This window comes from Petaurus breviceps, unplaced genomic scaffold, assembly GCF_028583685.1.
Source record: "Petaurus breviceps papuanus isolate PSGF00001 unplaced genomic scaffold, PetGlider_PUasm1.0 90825, whole genome shotgun sequence".
Taxonomy (NCBI): domain Eukaryota; kingdom Metazoa; phylum Chordata; class Mammalia; order Diprotodontia; family Petauridae; genus Petaurus; species Petaurus breviceps.
In genome coordinates this window covers 20729115-20756761 of record NW_027187353.1, presented here as the reverse complement: position 1 = coordinate 20756761, position 27647 = coordinate 20729115, and the positions used below count along the sequence as shown (strand labels likewise).

Here is a 27647-nt window from a genome sequence, read left to right as displayed (position 1 = left end):
GCTCTTTGGAAACAAATTCCCTAAAATTAATGTCTAGCTAGGCATTAAAAAGGTCTTCCAAGAAAGATTTGTCAAATAAAATTGGAATGGAATCCAACAAAGCCTACATTACTAAGGTGATAATTCTGCCTTTACTACCAACCTCCTGTAAATTCTCAACTTGATAAATATCACCTGTATCAAGAAGGTAGGGTGTACATAGGTATTGTTCAAGGTCACAGGGCTAAGATCTGAACACAGTCCTGCCACCAGAATTATAAAACATTCAAAGTCAAACAAAGTTTTGGTCGTCTTAAACTTTTCAAAAGACAGTTAAAATCCTGATTCTCCAACAGGAAAGTTTTGGCTTCAGGCTTCATATTTCTCCCCCTAACACGTTTCTCGCTTACCTTTCCTGTGGTCTGTCCATAGAGCCCAAATATCTCACGAAGTCTTTCCTCACTGATTGCATCTGATCTGTCAATTTTATTGCCCAAAATAAGGATTGGCACATTGGATATTGTTTCATCTGTCATTAGTGCCTAAAGACAAGACACAAAAGTTAAGTTTTTCAAAATACCAAAGGACGGTGAGCAAACATTTGACGTTTTATGGTCCTTGAGCAGCTCACCTGACAATTCTGACAACTGAACAATTAAGTAGAAGCTTAGGCAGACTATAAACTCAGCTTTCTAGTACCACACAACTTTGTACCAGTGAAAAATGTCCCTGATTCAGACACCCCTTGGGCTAAGCACAGACAGCAGCAGAGCTGCTGCAGTCACATCACTCACAGTGCAGTTATTCAGTCCTGCACACAGTCTAACCATATGGTACACACATGGGGTTTAAGTGATCTTCAAAGATACTCTGAGGCAGGCCTGTCAGAGAACAACTTAAATGGAAACTAGAACAGCCTTGCAAACAAGCATGTCAAGAACCTAACTCAACAGGTATGAAGTGAACACCTACGTCCAGCACTAGAAACCGATGAAAATGTGAAAAACACTCAAGGTGATGGAAGCCCGGCCCTTGAGGGCATTACAACCTGACAGAAAAGCAGAACCACTATGATACGCAGACTTGAAGCACAAGGATCTGTGTGAGAGAGGTATGCAGTCAGGGCTCAGTGTGGCCTAGAGGCCTAAGCAAGCAAGTGTGATCTCAGCTGGATCCTGATAGATGAGGAGGATTTGAATAAGCACAAAGAAAGGGAGAAGTTTCCTGAAAGGTGGAATAAACAGGAGGCTTCAAACAAATGCTGACAAAAGATAGAAGCAATGGTATAGGATTGTAATGAAATCCTGTTGTGCTATAAGAAATGATGAGCAAGATGCTCTCAGAAAAACCCCAAAAAATGTACATGAACTGATGCAGACTGAAGTGAGCAAAACCAGAACCCTTACACAGTAATAGCAATATTATACGATGAACAATTGTGAATGACTTAGCTACTCTTAGCACTAGAATGATCCAAGACAATTCCAAAGGACTCAAAAACGATATCCCATATCCAGAGAAAGAACTGATGGAGCCTTGAATGTAGACCAAAACATACTATTTTTCACTTTCTATTTTTTTATCAAATTTTCTTCCACAAAATGACTAATATGGAAATATATTTTACATCATTGCACATTTATAACTAATATCAGATTGTTTACCATGTCGGGGAGGGAGCTGGGGAGAGAAGGAGGGAGAGAATCTGGAACTCAGAATTTTTTTTAAAAGAATGTTAAAAATTGTTTTTACTTTAATTGGGGAGGGGGGAGAATTTATTTTGGCTATGCAGCAAAGAAAACCCATTAAATCCTTAGTTTTAAACACTTCAGTTTTCCTATGCAAACACAATAAATAACAGATATCCAATTCTGATGCCTGGTTACAGACACCATGGGGTCTTCAAAAGTATGTCAATGAAACACAAGCTCTGGTAGGTTCTGCTAAGATGGAAAGGCTTCAAGAACAGGCCTAGTAACCCAGATTTGCCTTATGCCATCCCTAAACACACCTAGCCAGGCCTGGAGAAGCTCACCACCAGACAGGTGACTCCAAGGTGATCATTTTTTTCCTTTAGCTACAGCAACTCATAAAGACCTGTCACCAAGGTGCATAAATAGTATAAGTTGTAATGGTGGAGATGAAGTGACCACACAAGGGAAATAAAAGATCCCTGAAATAATGGAACAGGCATAGAACCTGTAACTTGATGCTTCAGTGTATATGAGAAGGGAGAAAGACAAGGGATACTACAAATGCTGCTAAAGTACTTGAGTCAAAAATTCAATACCACAACATATCTCAAATTAAAACAATAGGAAGTAGAGAAGAGACTTAAGACAGAGAGTTTGATAAAAAGACTATAAACATACATTGAGTTCAACTTTGGATTCCAGGAGGCGAGGATGATCTGCACAGTCCACCAAGAAGACAATCCCATTAATTGCTGGTAAATAGTTTTTCCAAACCCGCCGGGCTAAAAAGAAGTAAGAAATGTTCATTTATTTCCCTAAGAATAAAACCTGGAAACAATGACCTAAAAAGGATTCTCTGCTAACATGACAAGTTACATCTCCAGATTTGCCACATTCTATCCCAGTATTAAGTTAGCTCAGGAAACAAAGTGCTTCATTCTATAGAAATATATTCACTGAATTATGATTTAAGGTTATGCCCCATGCCTTTGTAGAAAGTCAAGAAAATTCATGCAGCTTAGCAGTCTTTCTCTAACTTTCATAATATCAGATGGGCACCAGATGATAGGGCTGAGCCCTCCCCACCAACACCCCAGTCACCTCCTTCCCCACCCCCTCTCCCATAGTCCACCACTGCCACTGTACCTTAAGAACCCCCAGGCCACATCATCTGCCATGTTGTCATACCCTCCATAACCATTCCTGCCCTGTACCTGGTGCCTAACCACCCACCCTGCTATAGAACCTTCCTCTCTCTCTGTAGTCTGCCCAAACTGAAAGTGAGTTCCTAGAGACTGCCTCTTATTTTCATCCGCAGTGCCTGGAACATGGCAGGTCCTTGATAAATTCAATCAAGATACTACTGATTACATTATTCAATGTCCTGTAAATACAAACCCACATGATATATTCCTGCTTGGGTCTGTCCATGGGAAAAAATTCTCTGCAGATGAATTTGTATGCTCTTGCTGGAAAACAAAAACTATGCACCAAACAGTTTCCCTTTTTGCCCTGGCTGCCACAAAGCTTAATGCAAGCTTAATGCCTGAATACTCTAGTCTGCTCAAATGAGATGCCTGAAAACAGCTATTCCTTCTGCTTCTTTCAGATGGTCTCTGTTCTGTTTTATCCTGAAATGTCTTATCTTGCACTGTTTTAATCTGTAAGCCACCTCAAGTCCTTTTGAAAGAGACAGGGTACCAATCTTAAATAAATAAAATAAAAATTGAATTATATGTCAATAAAAGCACTTACTATATAATTACAATGTTCCAACAGAAGGCTTATTAACCACATTTCAGAGCAAATTTCTACCCCCTTTTATCCCCATTTCCATTAGTTTGACTCCTTTGGCCTTAAAAGACTGTCAAATATGTGTGAGTGCCAACTAAGCACACAAACAAGAGTGATCTATTTTGATTTTTTTTTTAAATTGTACATTAAAGCTACTTTGGAATAAGAAAGCTATGTGTGTATCAAACCTAAAAAGATGACTAAATAATTCTCACGCAAATGCAAATTAGCAGTGTCAAAAATGTTGGATCTGGAGTCCTAGGATTAAGATTCAAATCCACGTTTACTTCATCTGTCTATAGGTCTCAATTTACTCATCTGTAAAATGAAGGTTTTATTCCTGGGAAAACTGGAAAATAGCATGGCAAAAACTGGGCATAGACTAACATATGACACTGTACACCAGAATAAAGTTCAAATGGGCACACGATTTAGATATTAAGGCTGATACTATAAACAAAGTAGGGGAGCAAGGAATAGTTTTATTGGTCAGATGTATGGAGAATGGAGGAATTTATGACCAAACAAGAGATAGAAAACATTATGAAATGCTAAATGGATAATTTTTTTTACACTAAATTGAAAAGTTTTTGCACAGAGTCAATGCAACCAAGATTAAGAGGGAAGTAGAAAACTGGGAAAGAATGTTTACAATCAGTGTCTCTGTAAGGCCTCATTTCTTTTTTTTGCCTTTCTTTTTGGAAGGCAATTGGGGTTAAGTGACTTTCCCAAGGTCACATGGCTAGTAAGTGTGTTAAGTGTCTGAGGCCAGATTTGAACTCAGGTCCTCCTGACTCCAGGGCCAGTGCTCTATTCACTGCACCACCTAGCTGCCCCAAGGCCTCATTTCTAAAATATGTAGAGAACTGAGTGAAATTTACAAGAATACAAGTCATTCCCTAATTGATAAATGGTCAAACGATATGAACAGTTTTCAGAGGAAGAAATTAAAGCTATCTATAGTCATATGAAAAGATGCTCTAAATCACTACTGATTAGAGAGATGCAAATCAAAACAACTTTGAGGTACCACATGACACCTATTGGATTGGTTAACATAGCAAAACAGGAAAAAAGATAAATGTTGGAGAGGATATGGAAATGTTGGAACACTAATGCATTGTTGGTGAAGCTGTGAGCTGATCCAACCACTCTGGAGAGCAATTTGGAAAGATGCCCAAAGGGCTATAAAAATGTGCATACTCTTTGACCCAGCAATACCACTTCTAGGGCAATATCCCAAAGAGATCATACAAATGGGCAAAAGACCCACATGCACAAAAATATTTATAGCAGCTCTTTTTGTAGCGGCCAAGAACCAGAAATCAAGGGGATGCCCATCAATTGGGGAATGGTATATAAATGTAATGGAATACTATTGTGCTATAAGAAATGATGAACAGGTGAACTTCAGAGAAACCTGGAAAGACTTTTATGAACTACTGCTGAGTGAGGGGAGCAAAACCAGGAGAACACTGTACACAGTAATAGCTACAGTGCGTGAGGATTGATTTTGATAAGACTTAGCCCTTCTCAGCAAAGCAAAGACCTAAAACAATTCCAAAGGACACATGACGGAAAATGCCAGCCACATCCAGAGAAAGAACTATGGAGTCAGAATGTAGAAGGAAGCAGACTATTTTCTTTTATGTTTTGTTTTATTTTGGGTTTTTTTTTTCTTTCTCATGGTTTTTCCCATTCATTATAATTCTTCTATGCATCATGACTAATGTGAAAATGTGTTTAATACAAATGTGTGCATAGAGCCCATATCAGATTGCAAGCTGTCTTGGGGGGGAGACGGGGAGAAAATTTAAAACTAAAAATAATAATTTAATAAAGGGGTGAGAGGGGGTGGAAGTGAAGGTTTTAAACTAAATGACCTCCAAAGTCCCTTCCAGCTCTAAGCCTGTGATTATAAATAAAGGCTACTAAAAGAAGCATAATCTGTCTCTTACCTTGCTCATGTCCACCAAGATCAAAAGTTGTAAAAGTCATGCCAGCAATCGTCAGCTCTTCAGATGCTGTAAAAAGATTGCAAGGGGAAAACCTCTCTTTCAACTGAGCTAAAACATGGATAATATGATCATGTGTTTAACATATCAGAGAACATGCATTCAGCAAAGAGAAGAAATCCCCAAATTATCCTAACTAGTTATGAGAGGAATTTCTAATTTCTTGTTACTTCTCAGAATCGAACGGTAGTCGAATTTCATGACCAGACTATGACTTAAAACACCACCACAGAGAAATGCAAATAGTATGCTATCTATGCGTTTACAATTGGAATTTGTCCTACAGAATGGTTTGGCTTTTTTTTTACTTTTACATTTGTGTTAATGTAAGTGAGGCTCCAATTTAGAATTCACCCGCTAGCTCAGACACAGCTTTCTAGAAGCAACCACAGCCACTGGCATCTTCACACCTACTTGGATGTAGTGTTGGAACATGCTGGCCCAATCGGTCATCTTTGAGCATGTGCAAAAGGGTTGTTTTGCCTGCATTGTCCAGACCCAAGAACACAAGCTTTCCAGATTTCTTATAGAGTCCTATAAAAGAAACAAAAATTTAAACTACAACCTTGTTCGATTTTCAACAGATTTCTCAATTTTTTGTGATGCATACAAAAATTGTATACAAATGCATACAAAGCTTTAAATCTAAGATATATTAAAAAAAAAAACTTCTTTACCTAAAAACTGCAGAACACTGCTGAAACCATTATAGATCCACTCAAAGATGAACGACATTATCGTAGTTCAACTATAAAAAAAAAAAAACAGACAGCAAATATTAATTTGGACAGTACAGGTATTTAAAACTCATAGTATGACAGACACAATACTAAGGTTAAGAGCTGCAACTCAGAGCTGGAAGGTCCCTGAGAAGCATCCAGCTCACTTCCCTCATTTTAGAGATAAGAAAACAAAGTCCCAAAGAGTACAAGTGACTTGTCTAGGTTGACAGAAGTAGGATTTAAATCTGTCATCTGATTCCAAATAATAGTAATGGTAATAATAACAACAGCAATAATAATAGCCAGCATCTTTAGACAGCCCATACCACATGCCAGGCACTGTGCTAAGTTCTTTACAAATATCTCACTTGATCACAACAACTCTGGAAGGTAGATACTGTTATTATCCCCATTTTCCCACTGAGGAAACTGAGGCAAATAAAGAGTAAGTGACTTGTCCAGGGTCACGCTGCTAGGAAGTATCTAAGGTTGGATTTGAAAGCAGGTCTTCTTGCTTTGAGGTCTCATGCCCTATCTACTGCACTATCCAGCTGCTTAACCCATTCTGACCTTAAAAGTCCTCCTTGAAAGTGTCAAGGTGGCAAAAAGGTAATTTATTGATCTTCAGTCTTCCCACCCATCACCATTCCATAATGTCTGCTCTATGATTCCTGACTGCCTTCCTACATGAGTAATGTAACAGAATGCTAGCCTTGCAGTCAAGATGACCTGGTGTTAAGTCCTTCCTGACACTGAAGCTTCGTGACCATGTTTTCAGTCTTTTAACGTCTATGAACCTCAGGCTTTCTCCTCTGAAAATGGAATAATCCTCATAGCATTTACTACATAGGGTAGTTATGGAGTTCAAATGGAAACACATGAAAAATATTTTGCAAACCTGAAAGTGCTATGCATGTCATCTATTTCCTAAGAAATAATGATACTGAGTATAGTGAACAGGACTAGGAAAACAACATCAGTAATATTTTTAAAGATAAACAACTTTGAAAGACTGGGGTAATCTAATCACCAATCCCTATTCCAGAGGACTCATGATGAAACAAGGTGCCTACCTTCTCAGAGAGAGGGGAAGGTCAAGGAGTGCCAAAGGAGACATATTTTTTTTGATGTGGCTAATTGTAGAAGCTTGTTGTGCTTGACTACGTTTGTAACATCGGTTTTATTTTCCTTCTGTTCTCAATGGGAGGGGAACCATTTTGGGGGAGGGAAAGAAGGTGGATTTTTTCTGATTAAAAAAAATATATGTCATAAGTACTGTTTGAAATGGAAGAAGGAACTTGGCCTGAAGCCAAGCGCAGGTGCACCCTAATTTAAGATCTAAATTTACAAAGCAGACAAATTATGTCATTACTATACACATTATTAAAGAAGACTTCTCTTTTGTCTGCTTTCCTTTAAATAACTCCCCAATTACATTCAGAATGATTAAATTTTCAAAAATATTTTATATTTAGCTTTAAATACATCCATTTACGGTAGGAAAGCGATATGGCACAGTGGACCTAGAGCCAGCTTCAGGCACTCACTGTGATCACTTTGCCTCTCTATGACTCTCTCCAAGCTGTGGAGAAGGTGATGATGACCTGCCTTGAAAGAGGGAGATGCTCACCCAGAGCTGATGATAAAAACCTTGGGTGTAAATAGATTCTCTTCCACAGCCTGGCCAATCTGACTGTCCTGCCGCACCCCCACCGGGGAGATTCCACCCTGGAGCACTGCTCTCCCAACTGCTGACTGACTGCCTGGGCCATTCCTAGCCATTCACCCCACTTCTGAAACCACAATCAGACTAACCCTGCCATGCAGAGAAGTTAAAACCTACTGTGAACAGCAGCGCCCACAGTGACAAACAGCAGAGATCCTCCAAGCACCAAACACACTGTGCCAGCAAAGGGGGGATCTGCATCCTTATTTCCTAATACAGCTTTAGTTATGATGCTCATTTTTTTTCATTAAGAATTTATTAAGTACTGAGGCTACCAGGACAAAAATAAAGTAGTCCCTGCCCTCACAGACCTTGCATTCCATTGAAGGGAAATGGGTATACAGGAAAGTGGCTACCAAACAATCTGTGAAGGAGAAGACACCAGCAACTGGAGAGGAGGGGGAATCAGGGAAGCCTCCTGATCAGTAAACTCCAGGGCCTCCTGGGCTGCTTTAGGATGGAGGCAGGTCAGCAAGAATTTATTAAGTGCCTACTTTATGCCAGGAACTGTTTGAAGTGCTCGAAATACAAAGAAGGAAAAAACAGTCCCTGTTGTCAAGGAGTTTAAATATTATTTCAGGTTTATTGCATCCTTTTTAGATTTCTATTTTTATGTGAGTTCTGTAATATGTATAATCAGTATAATAGTATATATTTATAATTTATAAATGAATATACATAATGGGAGTGCATTCAGAAGTTGGTTTTTTTTTTAAAAACTAATAGTGTATAATCAGAAAAGATTAGAGATCACTGGTCTGGGAGGTGATCAGGATGCTGAAATACCTTGAAATCATACTCTAAAGTATTTGGTAGGTGGAACCAGATACACTTATCCTGGAGAAGAGTAGATTTGAGGGGACATGATAGTTGTCCACAAGTATTCAAAGGGCTGTCAAGTAGAAGGAAGAGGAGCTTTGTTCTGTTTGGCCCCAGAGAACAGAACTAAGGGCCGTGGGTGGAAGTTTCAGAGGGCAGATTTCAGCTCCCTGGAAAGAAAAATTTTCTAACCATTAGAACTTTACAAAAGTAAAATGAATTGCCTTGGGAAAGTATTAAGTTCCCCTCCCACCCCACCCCCAGAGGCTTTTAAGTGAAGATTGGGGATGTTATAAAGGGGAGCCTTATTAAAGTATGACTCTGTCCTGTCACTTGGCTTCCTCTTGGTTTTTCCCTGCCATCACCCCTGAGCTGAATTCATTTTCCTTTCTTTAAGCTCTTGACCCTGTAGATTGTTCAGTTTTACTCTGTTTTATGCCCTATCATTGATCATCCCTTTCTAAACCCCAGCCCTGGATTGTTCTCACCTTCTCTGTCCCTACTTAAGTGATGCTGAACATGTGGAGTATGCCACATAACAAGACTAACTCATTAAAGTTGCCCAGACCTTCTCCTTTCTCCAGACTGACATTCAATCCCCCATTCTTTTGCAAATCTTGTTTTCCAAGCCACTTACATTCCCCTACTCCCCTACCTTCACCTTCACAGCTGAGGACTTAACCTTCATTAAAAAAACAAAAAAATCCTTGAGGCCATCCAAGGTGAATTCCCTCTTCTCCCCCAATGAAATCACTTCAACATTTTTTATTGCTTTCTTTCCTCCTACCTAGTCTTCAAGGAAACAGGTGATTCTTCTCTTGCATGTGCCAACTTCTCTATTTGTGTCCTTGATCCCTTTCCTTCTCATCTTATCTAGGAACTTGCCCTTTCCATCAGTAGGAAGGAGCTGGCTCCTTCCTACTGCTTATAAACATGCCCACATCTCCTCCATCTTTAAAGAACTTTCAGTTGAGTCAAGCTAACAGCTTATATCTTCCCTTTCATACCAAACTCCTAGGAGAAGCCCTCTATACTCATTGGCTTCATTTTCTCCCCTCCTCACAATCTGGCTCTCTTTTCTCTGGCCACTTCTTCCACAGCTCGACAAACCACCTTACCCCAGAAACCGTGCCCTGAAGGAATTCATGTAACTTTACTAACCAAAATGCTTCTCCCTGGCTACCACTTCCCTTTGTGTGATGTCTCCCGTGTTAGACTATAAGCTCCTTGAGAACAGGGACTGTCCTAAAACAGTTGTATTTGCCCAGTGTTTAGCACAGTGTTTGGTTTATAATAAATGTTTTTTCTTTCGTGAATTTTCTTTTCATCCCCTTTGGTCTGGTTTCTAACATCTTCCTGCCTGGATGGACTCCAGGGCTCTGATCAAGGGTGCCTTCCCTTCTTTATCTCTCTCTCCATCATCTCATCATCTCACATCAGTTTAGCTGTTAGCTCAGAGCAGTCTGCCAGTTCGATGTCCCTCCTCAGTCTGCTTAACTCCAGACCCAAGTCACCAGTTTATTTGGATGTCCCACATCCTCTCAAATTCAACATGTCCAACACAGAATGCATCAGACTCAAACCCTGGGAAAAGCATCTCAGTAGTTGTGTGCAAGATGGACTGGAATAAGGAGAGATTTGAAGGAAGGAGACCAATTAGGAAGCTATTATAACAGTACAAGGGAAAGGTGACTAGGGATGAATGAAGAGCAGAGAGAAGGGGATGGATGTGAGATGTGAATGGAGAAAGCAAGCGAGATATGTCAACTGTCTAGCCAAGTGGGGTGAAAGTGAGTCATCAAGGTAATCCCAAGATTGTGAGCCTGAGTAACTAGCACGATGGGAGTGCTCTTAATAATAATAAGAAGAAGAAGAAAGAGGGGTTAGTTTGGGGGAGAAGCACAGTAATGAGATCTGGGGTCTGTTGTAACCCTTCTATGTCTGATCATACTATTCAACTCACCCTGTCCCGCTCAAAACAAAAAATGGGGAGTCCTGCCAGGTTCTTAGTTGGCAGTCCCTACCCCAGAACACACTGTCAGCCTTCTGAGAGGCTTCTGCCAAAACTGTGGTGAAGTGACCTGGGGGGGGAGAAGGGGGGCAGAGTTTCTCAATGACAGTGGCACAGAGGTTATATAAATGCCCTGAGGTTGGTACCTGAGGGCAGAGGGGGGAAGTGCTGGGAGATAAGGGTAGGTGTGGTTGTGTTGGAGACAGAGTTCCATGATTAATTTCAGATGGGAGAGGAGAAACCAGCCCATCTTCCCAGTCTCCAACTGGGTAACACATGGCCTCTTCCTCCCAGGGGCCCTTGGCCTTCACTTTGGAGAGCAACACCCTAGATACTCTCTAGTTCATTTACTGAAGTCCTTCCTTATAAAGCATATGCCACCCCAAACAGAATTCTCCAGATGCTGTCTGGACCAGGGCAGAATGAAGTGGGACTACTATCTACTATACTAAGAGCCTAAGGCTGCATGAGCTTTTCTACCTGCCATCTACAGTGCCTGTCTTGACTGAGCATGAAATTGTAGTCTACCAAAGCCCCTCCAGAAACGAAAAACTGCTAAATTTGCCTCCCTAGCCTTGTATCTATGAAGCTGATTTTTTGAAACCAAATATAAGGATTTAGATTCAGATTTCTTAACTGTCATCTTAGATTTCGCCCTATGTTCTACTCTACCAAGATCTCTGGATCCTGACATCACTATCCAAAGTGTAAGATATCCCTCCCAGCTTTTTAACATCTGCAAATTTGTTAAGCACGTATTCATCCAACTCACTAATAAAAACATCACACAACACAATTGTGGATAGATTCCCCCAAATGCTTTTCCCTCCAAGGAGACATCAACATGTTATTACCAACTCTTTTGATCCATCATAATAATTCAACCACTTCCTCAAACATTCTAACTGTATATTCACACAAAAGGATGAGACACCCTGCAATCTGAGGAGACCATATCTACAGCACTTCCCTGACCTACCAGTCTGGTGACCCTGCCCTGACAGGTGAGGTGAGTGTGGCATGGTCTGCTCTGGGTAAGCTGTGCTGGCCCTCTTTACTAGCACATGTTAGAGCTGACAGTCAAACTCAATTGCATTTACTCTGCAAACTCCACTCTTCAAACACACATTTCCCTTCTCTGCAGTCTTTCTGCACTTACCTCATTTTTCACAATCTTCAAATACTATTTTATAATAACTCAGAAACCACATCTGCCAGTCTTTTAAGTACTCTAGGATGCAGTTCATTTGTCGGTGACTTGAACTCATCAAGGGTAGTTTGGCAGCACTCTTCTTAGGTTAAGTTTCAATTAGCTCCCAATTTAGGCATTTGTGTTTTGTTCTTCCCAACCCAAGGGGTTCTTTGCTTGGCAGAGAAAACAGAAGCAAAATAAAGGCTGACTTGTCTTCTCTCCACTGCCTGTTAATCATCCCCCACACCTGGGCCGCCATCCCATCTTCTGCAGTCCTTACACGAAACAAAAATGCCCCAAGGGGGCTGCAGCAGAGGGCCTGAAGTTCCATGGAATCATGATGTTCCTCACATACACGACTTCCACACAGACTTCATGGGCACTGTGGGTAGGCAATGCGATGCTGCGGTCCTCATGTCGCCCCCAAACAGCATCCTCGGATGGCTGCTTTAGGTCCCTCCACACTTAGTGTTTCCTTTGTATTCACTTGATTTGCTGTTTTATATACTGTTCTCCAGTTAGAAGCCCTTCAACAGCAGAAATAAGCCTTTAAAAAAAAATTTCCCTAGTGCCTGATTCACTTCTTCACACACAGCAGGCATTCATGTCCAAGTTTAGAAATTTAACCAAGGTTAACCTGCTGGTCTGTAGAAGGTTCAGATTTACTTCATGCTCTGTGGGGAAGATCATCAACACTCACTGTGCTTAAAACTAGATGTTTCATAATGTTATTTCCTTGATTATCAAGGTGATTTTCTTTGTGCTTAAATAAACCCCTCAAGATCATTTCTTCTTCCCATAATGACCTATGGAGGGTACTTTTAGAATCTCTTCAGGTGACTGTCAAAAATATGAAAGGAAAGCACGTTGTAAAGCACTCTCAAGTGCACTCTAGAAATGTGTTATTTCATTCACAAATGGTTAGGGCACACTTGGACCTAAATTGGGGAGACAGACTCAAAACTTTGGAAGATTTCTCAGACATTTTGCCTTCACCAAACACCGTGATACTTTTACCGTATTCTAGCTTGTGCTTTCTTTAATCACTTGATTTATGGATACAATCAAGCCAATGAGACCAATTCCTTAAGAGCAGGGACCAACCATGTCTTATTTTTTTTTTAGCCATCCTTACTCTCTATGGGCACCCATCAAACTGCGCTCCAAGAAGTGTTTCCAGGTTGGGGGTCAGTCTCTCAGTTTCCCATTTTTGCTTACAAAGAAAAGAGCTGCTCTAAAGATTTTTGTCCCTATAGATTCATAGATTTCCTTGGGCATAGGCTCGGTGTGACATTCTAGGGTGGCTGGCCCAATTTACCACTCCAGTACTAGTGTTCCCATTTTCCCCAATACTTGCTATTTTCCCCTTTTCTCAACTTTGCCACTCTGATAGCTTTTAATGTACATTTCTCTAATTATTAGTGATTTACAGCATTTGTTCAAATGACTGTTGATACCTAGGATTTCTTCCTTTGAAAGTAACCTGAGGACAGAGCTCAGGTCTAAGAAGTAGAAAGAAGTACAGAGAGCCTCCTTCCACTCCTCCAAACAGAGCAACCAAACCCATTAGACTGAATCTTGATCAGAAAATCTAAGAAAAATATTCACAGTGAGCAATTTTTCCAGCCCAGATAGGCATAGGACATAGAGAGTTCTGGAGACCGGATCTGATCAGGAGCATGCCTAGAGGAGCAAACTTGGGGATGGAGGGTGTACCTGAAGGGAAAAAGAGAGCCCAGGCCATGCAGGATTCAGGAACGAGTGGCAACAGGCAGATCTGTCACTCAGGACCCACTTTTGGGTCACAGACCCAACTTGGAATGAGGGCCTAGATTAGGAGTTGTCACAGGCCCTAGACTGTGTACCAAGCAAGGAGCAAGTTCAGAAATAAGCAGCAGCTGTGTGGCTTGGACCCCCAGGAGAAATACATGGTCTGTTTCAGCTTCTAGCCCTCTGGACTTACTTCAAGTTTCTTTGGTTTCATAAGCTCAAGAGTTTCTTTGGTTCCCTGCAGTCACTTCAGACAACTTCTGGGCAGTGACCTCTACCAATAAGGGAAGTCCCATATCAATGGCCTTTGGGACTCAGGTTATAACTCAATAACCCAAGAAAGCCCCAGCAGAACCAGCCAAAAGTCTACAGAGCCTGGCCCATCAAGTCTGATGTAGAAGGTAGGCTAGAAGAATGATGAAACAAAAAAAGGATTCAAGAACACACATATCCATCGAGCTATTATGATGGTAGGGAAGCTCACGATAAAAACTCAGAAGAGAATGATTCTGAAACATCTACAAGCAAAGTCCCAAAGAAAAACATGGCTTGGGCATAAACTCAATTGGCATTCTTGGAACAGATGAAATGAAAGTTTTAAGTTTTTAAATGTTTTTATAAATGGGAGTGCCAGACAGTGGAAAAGAAATGAGTTATGGAAAAAAGAATTGCAAAGGAAATTAAAACCCTTGCACAAGAGGCACAAAATCATAGACAGCAAAGCATCAAAAATCCCTAAAAATCAGAAAGGACAAAATGGAGGCCAATGACTTTACAAGAGAATAAAAAAATATTACAACAAAGTCAAAAGGCTGTAAAAATAAAAGAAAATGTAAGGTATCTCAGAGCAAAAAGAAATGATCTGGCGAACAGACTGGGAAGAAAAAAATTTAAGAATCACTGGACTATCTGAATACCATGATAAAAACAAGAGAATATATTTTGAGAAATCCTAAAAGAAACCTGCCTAAACTTTTTAGAAGCAAAGGGCAAAGCAGAAATAGAAAGAATCCACTAGTCACCTACTGAAACCCCATCATAACCAAAACCCAGAGGTTTTCAGATCAAAGAAAAATTACAGCAAGTGGCCAAAAAGAACAAATTCAAGTATCAAGGAACAACAGGCAGGATCACACACTATTTAGCAGCCATAACAATAAAAGAGCAGAGAACTTGGAATACAAGATTCCAGAGCACAAAAAAATATAGACTTTATGGCCAACAGTAACCTACTCAGTAAAACTGAGAGGAAAAATGATCAAATTAGGCCTCAGACACTTACTTAGCTTTGTGACCCCAGGCAAGTGACTTAACCCTGTTTGCCTCAGTTTCCTCACCTGTAAAATGAGCAGGAGGAAGGAATGGAAAACCACTCCACTATCTTTGCCAAGAAAACCCCAAAATCAGGTCACAAAGAGCCGGACATGACGGAAACAACTGAACAAACAAGCACTCCTAATGAAAAGACTAGAGCTGTTAAAAACTTTGAAGTTCAAACACAGGAGGTTAAGAGAAAAATAAAAAGGTAAACTCAAATGAACAATGATAAAGACTACACAAGCATAAAGTGCTTGTTCAAATCCTTCAACAATTTATCTACTGGGATTCCTCTTTTAATCTACTACCTCCCTCCTCTAATGTGGTCCTCACAGAGCCAGAATTAAGGGATCTGTGGCAAGATGAGTTAAGCTAGGAGAGAAAGTGTGGATCTAATTCAGTGGCTTTTACTCTTTTTTGTGTCATGATCTCTGTCTCAGAATAATGTTTTTTAAATTATAAGACATATAGGATTACAAAGGAAACCAATCGTATTGAATTACAGTTAACAAAAAGTTTTCTAAACTGTGGCTGAAGTTGATTGAAGAAAGAGATTTTAGGAAGTGGGGAGAGTAGGGACTGGAGGTCAAGAGTTGTTGAGGTGGGGAAGATGATGGAGAACCAGGTATTGAACTTATTGGGAAGGAGAATGACCAAGAGGCCCAAAGATGACAACCATGAGGGCTGAAAAGGGCAGAAGCCACTTGAGAGGAGGACAAATAGTGGCAGAGGAAGGAATTGTAGGTGACCATGTTGATCAGGGAATATGCCAACTCCCTCTCTGGGCCCCAGGTGCCAGTGAGTCAGAGAAAGTGTATTCAGTGTTAGAGAAGGTATCAAGAGATGTGTGTTTTCTGGAGAAAATTAGGTTTCAGTGAACAGCAGAGTTTGATAAAAGAAATCTGAGAGGAAGGAACCTAGGAACACTAAGTTGAAAGAGAAACGAGTTTGAAAGCTATCTAGTCCAATCTCATCATTTAACAAATGAGGAAACTGAGGTCCAGAAAAGTTAAGGACACAAAGGTATTAAGTGGCAAAGACAGGATTCAAACTCAAATCCTATACACTAAATTCAGCTGCAAAGTTTCACACACCATCCCAAGAGGGAAGGTTCTCAGAGAGTACAGGCCTGGGGCTAGCCAAAAACACATGGCCTGGAAAAAAGGCATCATACCCACCTGGACCCTAATATCTAAGACAGAGTCCTAGTCCCTGTTTGCTTCTTCTATGTCCAAGTCCTAACAAATGAGTAACAAAGCTTAATTTGGTTAACCCACAGCCCAAGAGGGGGAAAAAAGGAGAAGGAACTCACAGAACCCACAAAGTAAATCAGTCTGTTACAGTACCACATAATGATCTACTGCTCATACCTGGAGATTTGCAATCATTCATTGGAGTCAGTGTAATCTGACTTACAACTAGTTCTTCTCAGTCCTACTAAGGATGAGAGTTTTTCCTCAAATTAAAAACTACCCAACCAATTTTCCCTTCACAAATCCCCACACTGTAATCAGCCTAAAAAGTACCTTACTATATATATATATATATATTCCAGGTTCTCTCTCATAGAAAGAACCCTCAACCACATGCACCATAAAATGTTCAAACCCAGAATTAGCCAACTTGTGATCATAAGGAAAATGGGTAACGGCTACAAATGCTGAGTCTTCAGCCAATTCTCCTTATGATCACAGGTTATGATCCAATAGAACTTCCTACCTACTTTTCCACATTCTGCACACTGCCTTTAATGTAAAACAGAATGCTCTAAAATGTGAGGACTCTAGGCCAAAGCACTGCAGTTACTCTAATAATAAGAGCTACAAAATGAGAATCAGAGATTAGACAAAAAGGAGACCCTTAAAGTCATCCAGCACAACCTATTGATTTATAGATGATGAAACTCAGGCTCTAACAGTCACACAGAAAGGTCTTGGCTGGGCCAGTTCTCTAGGAGAGGGAAAATGCTAGTGGAGAAAACATAAGATGATAAAACTCCTAGTCTAGGGCTTTCTATTATTCCTTGAGAATCTTCACTTCTTGGGGCAAGACCCATGTCAAAAATGCATCCCGTTTTCATAATCCCAGACTGGTTTTTAACCTAAGTGCCTTGATCATTTTTATCCTCAATAGTGATGCATACAAACATAAAGGACTGAGAAAGCATAATGACTACAACACTGTAAGGAATAACTTTGGGGGATTTCCAAAATGGGAAGTTATGGTTGAAGTGACATTTTAGTAGACTGACAGGAAGGGAGGTTAGGGTCCTTGGCTATAGAAAAACTTACTTAGCCATTTGGTAAAGGTCAAAGGTTGACACCATTCCAAACTCCAGATGGCTAATGAGGACTTTAAAACTCATTCTGTCAGGGGTTCTTAACCTTTTTGTGTTATGGACCCCTTTTCGGAATAATGTTTTTAAGTGTAAAAAATAAAATACACAGGATTATGACATCAGTCAGTAAACATTTATTAAGCTCTGACTCTGTGCCAAGCACTGTGCCAAACCCTGAGGATACAAAAGAGGCAGAGGCCAGCTGCCTTCAGAACACAGGATTGTAGCTGAGACACAAGGAAGTCAGGAGGTGATGAGAAGGGAGATTCTTCCAGGCATGGGAGACGGTTGCAGTCATCAAAACAAATGTATCTTTAAAGTCCAAAGACCTTAGACTAGGAAGCCCTTCATTAAGCAACAAGGTTTAGGCCTGAGGGCTTGGAGGTGTCTCAGATGGACCTAGGTTGTTGATTTTTTTTTTGGAGGTGGGGGGGGGAGGGTTAAGAAAGATAAGATTAGCATCTCAGAATCTCAGTTTCCTCATCTGCAAAATAAGGCAGAATTAGATGTTCTCAAAGTCTGTGATCTTCAATTGAACTAAGTAATGGAAAAACCAATAAAGGTCCAAGAGAGAATAAAGCATACTTCCTTCCCTAAGGGCAGAAATAATTTGACTAGGACAAAATAAGGTATACATTGTTACATGGGGGCCCACAGATGTTTGTTATTCATTTTTCTCTGTCAAAAGGGCAAATTCATCTTGTAGGGGATGGTAGGAAATGATCAAAAGAACAACTTTAAAAAAAAAATATGAAGAAATTTAAAAACCAATCAATCCCATGATCCTATGTGGAGATAAATAAAAAAAAGATTTATCTTTTTATTTTTATCTTTTGTGTCATGATCTCAGTCTCAGAATAATGTTTTTTTAAATTATAAGGCATATAGGATTACAAAGGAAACCAATCGTATTGAATTACAGTTAACAAAAAGTTTACTAAACTGTGGCTGAAGTTGATTGGAAAAAGAGATTTTATGAAGTGGGGAGAGTAGGGACTGGAGGTCAAGCGTTGTTGAGGTGGGGAAGATGATGGAGAATTTATTTATCATGCCCAGCCCAGTCCTTCTGAATTACACACTCACTTGCAAAGAGGGCAAGGGGGAATAAACTAAGGTGTGTCCACTGTCTCCACAAGAACAAAAGAGGCCTCAGAGGATGGAAGAAACACTCAGTGAGATTCCAGAGCCCCAGGCCTTTGCCGCTATGCCATCTACTAGCCATGGTTGGCACAATGTTATTACTACTGGGTGACCTCCTTTAGGCCTAGCTTCTCCCACTGTGAAGGGCTAGGGAGATGATCCCTTAAATTCATTCTAGAGTAAAGGCTAGGAAAAAAAACAATTGAGGAGAAGGAAGAAAATGCAGCTGTTAGACTGACCCACACTTCAAAACTCTGCTACATTTGTCCTTCAGTTGACCCTTTAGTAAAATATGTAAATTGCATGAGAAAATCTTTAAATTTACATGCACTTCTAAATCAAAAGACTCAGAGATTGATGGGCCTCCACAGATAAAATATAATCCAAAGGCTCTTAACCCAAGGCCCACGTAATTTTTGTAACATTTTGATATTTTACTGTATTGCGCCCTAATCCATTTCCTTCACAGTCCTCTGTTTTATTGTAGGCATTTAAAATCTTACTTTGAGAAGAGCTCACAAGCTTCACCAGACTTACACAGGGCTGCTGGCATAAAAAAAAGTAAAGAAGCTCTGATCTAATGTAGCCCTCATCTTTCTGAAACAGAAACCCAAGAATTAACAAGGGGAAGGGAAGGATTGGGCCAAGGTAGCCAAGTTCCCCAGAAGCCTCTGCCCCATGATCAGTGATGAGCCCTCTGAATCTCTCACCACAATACTGTGGCCCATCCATTCTCTTCCTCAGGCTCTGCCACTTCATTACAATGGGGGAACTTCTTTGTGGAAACTCATTTGATTGACTGTGATCAGTAACACTCAGCACCTCTTTTTCAGGGTTGTTGTAAGGATCAAATGAGATGATATATGGAAAGTACTTTGAAAATTTCAAAACTCTAGCTAAAAGGGGCAGCTAGGTGGTGCAGTGAATAGAGCACCGGCCCTGGACTCAGGAAGACCTGAGTTCAAATCCAGCCTCAGTTAACATACAAACTAGCAGTGTGACCTTGGGCAAGTCACTTAATCCCAACTGCCCTCCAAAAAAAAAAAAGACCTCTAGCTAAAGGTTAGCTATTATCAGATAGCCTCAAAGCTGTCTGGGGCACTGAAAGGTTTAAATGACAAGCCCACTGTCATACAATCTATCAGCAAGTATTTATTAAGCATCCACTCTCTGCCAGTCACTGTGGTACACAAACAGGAAACAATCCCTGCCTAGAAGAAGCTTACACACACACAAATGCAAGGTAATTTCGGGGTAGCTGGGGGAGTAGCTGGGGGAGAGGGGCAGAGAGGGGTTTGGTATGAATTAGAACAGGCTTCAGATAAAAAGAGGCATCTGAGCTGAGCTCTGAACACAACTGGGGATTCTAAGAAGCAGGGGAGAGAGTTATAGTCAGCACACAGCCCGTCAAAGGTGTGGAGGTGACAGATGAAAGGTCTGTCAGAACGGACTCCAAGGCTGTCCTCAAACCATCTCACCACACTGCCGCTCAGGTATTATCCCCACTTCATATCTAAGGAAATGGAGGTTCAAAAGGACACACACAACCTGGTCCGGACTCCCACACCTAGTGAGTGTCAGAGGTAAATGGGGGCAATGTTCCTACTCTCTCTTCCCCAGGGTTAAGCTCCCAGAGCAGCTTTTTCCACTCATTGCCTCTTGTTTCCTCACCCCCAGCAATCCGGCTTCCAACCTCCCTCAGCTGACTGGGCTACCTCCAAGGTGATTGATAACCTATCAACCACCCCATAGGATGGCTTTGCTTCCTGACCTCTCTGCAGCACTTCCCAGTGCTGACCATCACCCCCTCCTGGATACTCTCTCCTCACTGCAATTCGAGACATGCTCTCCTGGTTCTCCTACCTGCCTGCCTGCTCTTTCTCAGCCGACTTTGCAGGGTCCCACTTTCCCTGACCCCCTCTCCTCCACATGAGTGGACTCCGGGGCTCTATCCTGCACCTTTTTCACTATATATATTATCCCTCAGTGACCTCATCAGCTCCTACAAATTCAACTACCAGCGCTTTGTCAGCCCCCACATTCATACGTCCAGGCCTGATCCAGTGTCTCTTCTGAATGTCGATCCCACATCACCAACGGATTCTGAACATCTCCAACTAGCTGTCCCATACGCAATCTTAAACTCAACAGGTCCCAAACAGGAGTCCTCCTCTTTCCCTCTCCAACCCTCCTCTCTTCCTAACTTCCTGTCTGCTGATGCCACCAACCAGCCACCCAGACGCACGAACTCACTCATCTCGCCCTCACATCCGACCCGATACCCCATCGGGCCAATTCTAACTCCACAACATCCCCCACCGAATTCCTGCCCAACAGCTTCTCGGCTGGTCACTCTGTCTGCACCGCACACCGCGGCCCGTGTCTCACAGGGGGACATGCCGGGGCCCCCCCTCCGGTCCTTCGGGCAGCCTCTCCCTGCCGGCTGGGCGCCCTCCGGGCCCGCATCTGCTCCAAGCTCGGCTTCCCTCCCACAGAACGTGAGGCCCTAAGGACGGACGGCCCGAGCCCAGCACAGCGCCTGGCGCTCCACGCACCCCGAGGTGTGCTGGCCCTTCCCCAGGCTCCGCTGAACTCACTCACAGACCCCCGGGAAGGGGGCTGGGTGAGACTCCCAGGTGGGAAAGCCCCCTCCACAAAGGCGGGCCGGCACCTCGCATCGGGGGGCTGCCGGCCAGACCACAAGCATCCAACCCCGCGCCGAGCACAGGGCCCCGGGAGCCGCCGGTTCAGGAGCCGGTCCGACGGCCCGTGCGGGGAGGGGGAGGGGAGGCCAGCCCGGGCCGGGATTGCTCAACACCAGTCGTTTGGAAAAAGGGGTTGGGGGAGGAGACGAACACCGAGCGCGAAAGGAAAAGCATGCAGGAGGGCCCGGGGCCTCCCGGAGCGGGGACCTCCTGGAGCGGCCTTGCCACGGCCGGGCCCAGGATCTGCCGAGCGCTCCTGGTCGCGGCCCGGGAGGGGAGCCGACCCGCTCCGGGCGGGTAAGCTGAGGCCCCGGGGGCTGAGCTAGGGCTTCCCTGGCTCCCGGCCCCGCTCGGCCCCGCTCGGGTTACCCGGGCCGCCTGCGTGTCACTTCCCCCCCGCCCGCCAGCTCGCCTCGGGCCCAGCCCGGCCGCTGTCCCCCGAGGCACCGGGCCCCGCCAGCCTTACGACCCCCCGCCCTCGGCCCGCACTCACTCGACCAGCCTGGGGCTCCTGGGGCGGCGGCTCCGGCTCCAGCGGCTCCGAGCCTCCCTCTCCCGGGCCAACACAACAGCAGCACGAAGGCCGCCAGCCACCCGCCGGAAATACGTCACGGCGCCCCTCCCCCCACCACTTCCGGAGGCGGGCCCGCCCCCTCCGCTCCCCAGCCTGGGAGTGAGGCCGGGAGGAGGCGGTGACGGGGCGGGGCTAGAACTGGTCCCGCCCACCTCCGGCGGGGGCCAGAGCGTTCGAGACGTGGCAGTGCGAGGAGGGTGGGGGAGGGAGCGGCGGGGGGGGGGGGGGGGGCCTGGACTCCTCCACTCGCGGCTTCGGCTCCTAGCCCCGAAGCCAGGTTCAAATCTCTCCCCAGGAGCCTTCTGCCCCGCATCCATTCCCGGAGACTGGCGAGTAGGAAGGGACCTGGGTCAGCCAGTGAAGCCAGGCGCTGGTCAGGAAATCCCGCCGTGTCCCGGAGTCTCCCTTGGACGGCTCCGGGGACGGGGAGCTCACTACCTCCCGACACAGCTCCCAGCTCCAAGCCTTTCGTTAATGCCCGCCTGCGCACCCCTGGCCCCGGGGCCCCCGCGGAACAGCGCCCTCCCTCTGCCTTGGTACACAGCAGGCGCTTCATAAGTGCTGGGGGCTGGCATCCCATCGGAGAGGGGCATCCCGGGCCGTCTGTGAAATGGGGCTGTAGACAAGACGCGCTCGAAGGCCCATCCCTCCCACGACCTGGGTGCCCCCCTTACACCGAGCAGAAGACTGAGGCCCGGGCGGCCCTCCCTCCAGTCCGCACCCGGGGGCTCCCCGGGGCGAGACATCCTACCTCTCTCTTCGAGCTCCTAGAGATTCGGCGCCGCTCTTAGAATCCGGAGCCCTGGGTTCAGATGCTGCCTCGGGCGCAGCCTGTCTGTGTGTGCCCAGGTGGGTCTGAACCGCAGTCCTTAGTGTCCCAGACCGGATCGAGCCAGCTTTTGTTTTCTGCCCTGTCTCACCGATGACCCAGGTTGGTTTTGCAATCTTTAGATCACTGGAATTCCTTCCTAGAAACTGTGCCCTCAACACCTTCCCTAAGATCACATGGTTCCAGGAACTAAGTTGACTTCATATAGCATATAAATATAACGCTGTCGGAACATGCATAAAATAGACAAACAGTATATAAACATGATGTGCTAATATAGAAACATAAATAAAAGATACAAATATATTGTGACTAAACATAAATGAAATACAAATATGTACATATAGGGCTACATAAACAAAATATATAGATGTAATAAGATTATGTAAGCATAAAAAATAAAATAAGCAAGTATAAATATATAATATATACATCTAAATAAAATATTAAATACAAATACATAAATATACATTACTCTGTAAACAGATATATGAATAAAATATATAAATAACATAAATGCTATGTTTTATTACTGATATTATATAAACAAATGAAATATGAAAACATAACATATGTTTTAAAATAATATATGGATGTATAGGCAATATATGAAAACCATAATGTAGATACTGATACTATACAGCAATCATAATAGAAATATAGAAATGATATAAAAATAATATAAATGAATATTATCTGAATATAATAAACATGAGTAATGGGTATGTACATCCATCTATGCACTATCTTTACATATGTATATAGGCTACATCTATGTATTGCAGCTGATTCTTTGGATACAAGTGGAAGGCCCTCTCTATATTTCTCCTAGAGCAGTAGATTACATACTTACACTGAATGCAGAAGAATTGGATTGAAATCCTGCCTCTAACACAAGTTAAATTTGATTGTTATCCCTTAACCTCTGCAAGCTTTAGTTTTGTCATCTGTAAAACCAGGATAATAATATGTGTAATGCTAACTTCACAGGTTAAATTGTGAGGCTCAGATTGGATCGTGTATATAGAATGAGAGCAGGTATAGAGTCATCCACCTGCCCCCAGTGTACAGGGAGACTGGGTAAGTAGCTTCTGTCAATGATCGATGGAGGGGATCTTCCGTTCCTACTTTAGAGCACAGGAAGGTACCTCTGCCACCTGGCCACTTACTGAGTGGTGGTCCTAATTACATGTAAAAACAATTTTTGACATTCATTTTTTAAAACTTTGTGTTCCAAATTCTCTCCCTCCTTACCTTACCTCCCTCCCTGAGATGGTAAGCAGTTTGCTATAGGTTATTCATGTGCAGTCGTGCAAAACACATTTCCATATTAATCATATTTTAAAAGAAAATACAGACAAAAACCCAAAACAAATAAAGTTTTAGGGTTTTTTTAAGTATGTTTCATAATGCATTCAGACTCCATCAGTTCTTTCTCTGAGGATGGATAGCATTTTTTCATCATAAGTTCTTTAGAATTGTATTGGATCACTGAATTGATGAGAATAGCTGTCATTCACAGTTGATCATCATACAGTATTGCTGTTACTATGTACAGTGTCCTCCTGGTTTTGTTCATTTCACTTTGCATCAATTCATATACTCTTCCCAGGTTTTTCTGAAATCGTCCTGCTCATCATTCCTTCTAGCCCAATAATAGCGTGTTACAATCACACACAACTTGTTCAGTCATTCCCAAATCGGTGGCTGACTCCTCAGTTTCCAATTCTTTACCACCACAAAAAGAGCTACTATAAATATTTTTGTACAAATGGGTCCTTTTCCTTTTCCCTTTTAATCTCTTTGGGATACAGACCTAGTAGTGGTATTGCTGGGTCAAAGGGTATGCACAGTTGTATAAGCCTTTGGGCATAGTTCTGAATTGCTCTCCAGAAGGGTTAGATCAGTTCATAAGGCCTTTTCCCTTTTAATCTTTTTGGGATACGGATCTGGTAGTGGTATCATCGGGTCAAAGGGCATGCACAGTTTTATAGCCCTTTGGGCATAGTTCTGAATTGCTCTCCATAATGTTTAGATCGGTTTATAACTCCACCAACAATGCATTGGTGTCACAATTTTCCCACATCTCCTCCAAAATCTGTCTTTTTCCTTTTCTGTCATATCAGCCAATTTGATAATGGTGAAATGGTATTTCAGAGTTGTTTTAATTTGCATTTCTCTAATCAATGGTGATTTGGAGCATTTTGTCATATAACATAAATAGCTTGATTTCTTCATCTGAAAACTGCCTGTTCATATCCTTTGACCATTTATCAATTGGGGAATGGCTCTTATTTTTATAAATTTGACTCTGTAAAATTTTTTTCATGGTTATAATTATTAACTTTGTGCAGCCCTCCATCCTATTTCCCTCCTGCTTATCCTACTCTCTCCTTTTACCCTGTCCATTCTCAAAAGTGTTTTGCTTCTGACCACTGCCTCCCCCAATCTCCCCTTCCTTCTATCAGCCCCCACCCCTTCCCTTTCTCTTATCCTTTTCCCTTCTACTTTCCTGTAGGGTAAGATAGATTTTATACCCACCTGAGCATATATGTTATTTCCTCTTTGAGCCAATTCTGATGAGAGTAAAGTTCAAGCATTCTCCCTTTCACCTCCCCCATCTTCCCCTCCACTATAAAAGTTCTTTTGCCTTTTTTATGTGAAATAATCTACCACATTCTGCTTCTCCCTTCCCCATTATCCAAGTGCCTCCTTCTTTCTCACCCCTTAATTTTATTTTTTTAGATATCATCCGATCATATTCAACTCACCTGTTACTGTCCTCTGTCCTCTGTCTATGTGGACTCCTTCTAACTGCCCTAAGAATGATAAAGTTCTTAGGAGCTACAGGTATCATCTTCCCGTATAGGAATGTAAACAGTTTAATCTTATTGAATCCTTTATTATTTCTCTTTCCTGTTTATACTTTTGTGCTTCTCTTAAGTCTTTGAGAGTCAAATTTTCTATTCAGCTCTGGTCTTTTGCTCAGGAATGCTTGAAAGTCCTCTATTTCATTGAATATCCATTTTCCCCTCGAAGGATTCCATTCCATTCCATTTTGCTGGGTAAATTATTCTTGGCTGTAATCCTAGCTCATTTGCCTTATGGAATATCATGTTCAAAGCCCACTGATCCTTCAACATGGAAGCTGCTAAATCTTTTATGATCCTGACTATGACTCCACAATATTTGAATTGTTTCTTTCTAGCTACTTGAAATATTTTCTCCTTGACCTGATAGTTCTGGAATTTGGCTATAATATTCCTGGGAGTATTTATTTTGGAATCTCAGGAGGTAATCAATGAATTCTTTCAATTTCTATTTTGCCCTCTGGTTCTAGAATATCAGGGCCATTCTCCCGGATAATTTCTTTAAAGATAATGTCTAAGCTCTTTTTTTTTTATCATGGATTTTAGGTTGTCCAAAAATTCTTAAATTATCTCTCCTCAATCTGTTTTCCAGATCAGTTGTTTTTCCAATGAGATATTTCACATGTTCTTCTATTTTTTCATTCTTTTGATCTTGTCATATTGTTTCTTAATGTCTCATGAATCATTAACTTCCACTTGCCCAATTCTCATTTTTAAGGTATTACTTTCTTCAATGAACTTTTACACCTTCTTTTCTATTTGGCTAATTCTTCTCTTCAGTACTGTTTCTTAGAATGTTATTTTCTTCAGCATTTTTGTGCCTCCTTTACCAAGCTGTTAACTCTTTTTTCATTATTTTCTTGCATCACTCTCATTTCTTTCCCCAATTTTTTCCTCTAGCTTTGATTTTTAAAGTCCCTTTTGGCTCTTCCAGGAGTTGTTTCTAGACCTGACATCAATTCAGTTTTCTTTGAGACTTTGGATTCAGCAGTCTTGACTTTGTTGCCCTCTTCTGCATTTGTGTTTTGACCTTCGTCACCATAGTAACTTGCTATAAGTCAGGTTCTTTTTTTGGGGGGGGGAGGGCGGTGGACTCATCTTTCCAGCCTATGTCTTAATTGACTTTTATCTTTATTTTAAAATTTGACTCTGCTCCAAGACGGTGAGCGTTACTGTCCTAAGCGTCAAGTGTTTTGTGCAGCTGTTTTCAGAGCTAGTTCTGGGGATCTCTAAGTTTTCAGTTCTTCCAAGGCGGTATGATCTGTGAGAGGTGCAGTCACTGCTCTCCTGGCCCACGCTCTGATCTGTGAGTGACCACAAGCACTGTTTTCTGTCCTGGAAGTGTGACGAGGGTCCCCATTCTGCTGCAGCGCCAAGCTCTTGGTGTGCTAGGTCCTCCTCATGGTAGGCCTGAGACCCAGCTCTCTCTGTGGGCAAGGCAGCAGAATCCTGCCCCCAGGACCAGCAAGGGGAGCCCTGTAATCTCTTCTGGCCAGTCTTCTGGCCCCTTTACCGCCTGTGTACTGAGAGCTCTGGAAGCCACTGCTGCTGATTCGGCCGCCTCTGAGGCCTGCGGCCGGCCTGCCAGAGCCAGAGGCCTGGACTGTTCCGGACAGCGCACTGCTCTCAGCCTGCAGCCATAGACTTTTGCTTCTCGCCTTCTAATGTATTGTCTCAGGCTGGAAAATTGTTTGACCCTGACCTTTTGTTGGCTCTGCCACTCCAGAATTTGTTCTGGGGGGTTATTTGAAAGTTGTTTGGAGGCTCATCTGGGAGAGGTTGGGCGAGTCCTTGCCTTAAGTCCACCATCTCAGCTCTGCTCCCCCCTCCCCTCTCCAGGCCCCATCGTGGTCCCTCAGCCTTCTTAGAACCAACCATTGACGTGTGTGTCCCCCTAGGGTCTGTCCTTGGCCCTCTTGCCTTCTGGCTCTAGCTTCTCTTCTTTAGCAATCTCACTGACCCCCACCACTCCCACCTGCAGTCCAGCCTGGGATCTGAAGGCAGGCAGGAAAGAGGAGACGGAGAAGAGCAAGGAGAAAGCACTCGAGGCAGACAGGATGAGAAGAGGCATAGGGTCTGAGGTGTAATGTTGTGTGAGAGGAAGAGCAGGGAGGACAGTGCATGGACCATTGAATGTGTGGAGGGGAGAAAA

General features: G+C 42.7%; 1 protein-coding gene and 1 long non-coding RNA gene across 4 annotated transcripts in view; one reads left to right on the top strand and one right to left on the bottom strand.

Annotated features, from left to right (window-relative positions):
* Positions 1-22686, bottom strand: part of SAR1A (secretion associated Ras related GTPase 1A) — a 25915-nt gene extending 3229 nt beyond the window's left edge. Inside the window, exons 1-6 of one of the 2 annotated variants that reach the window (XM_069071452.1) lie at positions 22548-22686; positions 6160-6230; positions 5897-6016; positions 5426-5491; positions 2352-2455; positions 390-521 (exon numbers count right to left, since the gene is read on the bottom strand). In XM_069071452.1, coding sequence (XP_068927553.1) covers positions 390-521; positions 2352-2455; positions 5426-5491; positions 5897-6016; positions 6160-6217 — 480 coding nt within the window. In that variant the 5' untranslated portion in view covers positions 6218-6230; positions 22548-22686. Of the gene's footprint in view, positions 1-389; positions 522-2351; positions 2456-5425; positions 5492-5896; positions 6017-6159; positions 6231-21715; positions 21867-22547 lie in introns of those variants that run through there. The other variant, XM_069071451.1, reaches the window with a different exon arrangement.
* The window catches only part of LOC138148646 (uncharacterized), a 24646-nt gene continuing 19553 nt past the window's right edge, over positions 22555-27647 (top strand). The window contains exons 1-2 of one of the 2 annotated variants that reach the window (XR_011165114.1): positions 22555-22727; positions 23616-23705. This is a non-coding gene — a long non-coding RNA (uncharacterized lncRNA). The remainder of the gene's footprint in view (positions 22728-23615; positions 23706-27647) is intronic. The other variant, XR_011165113.1, reaches the window with a different exon arrangement.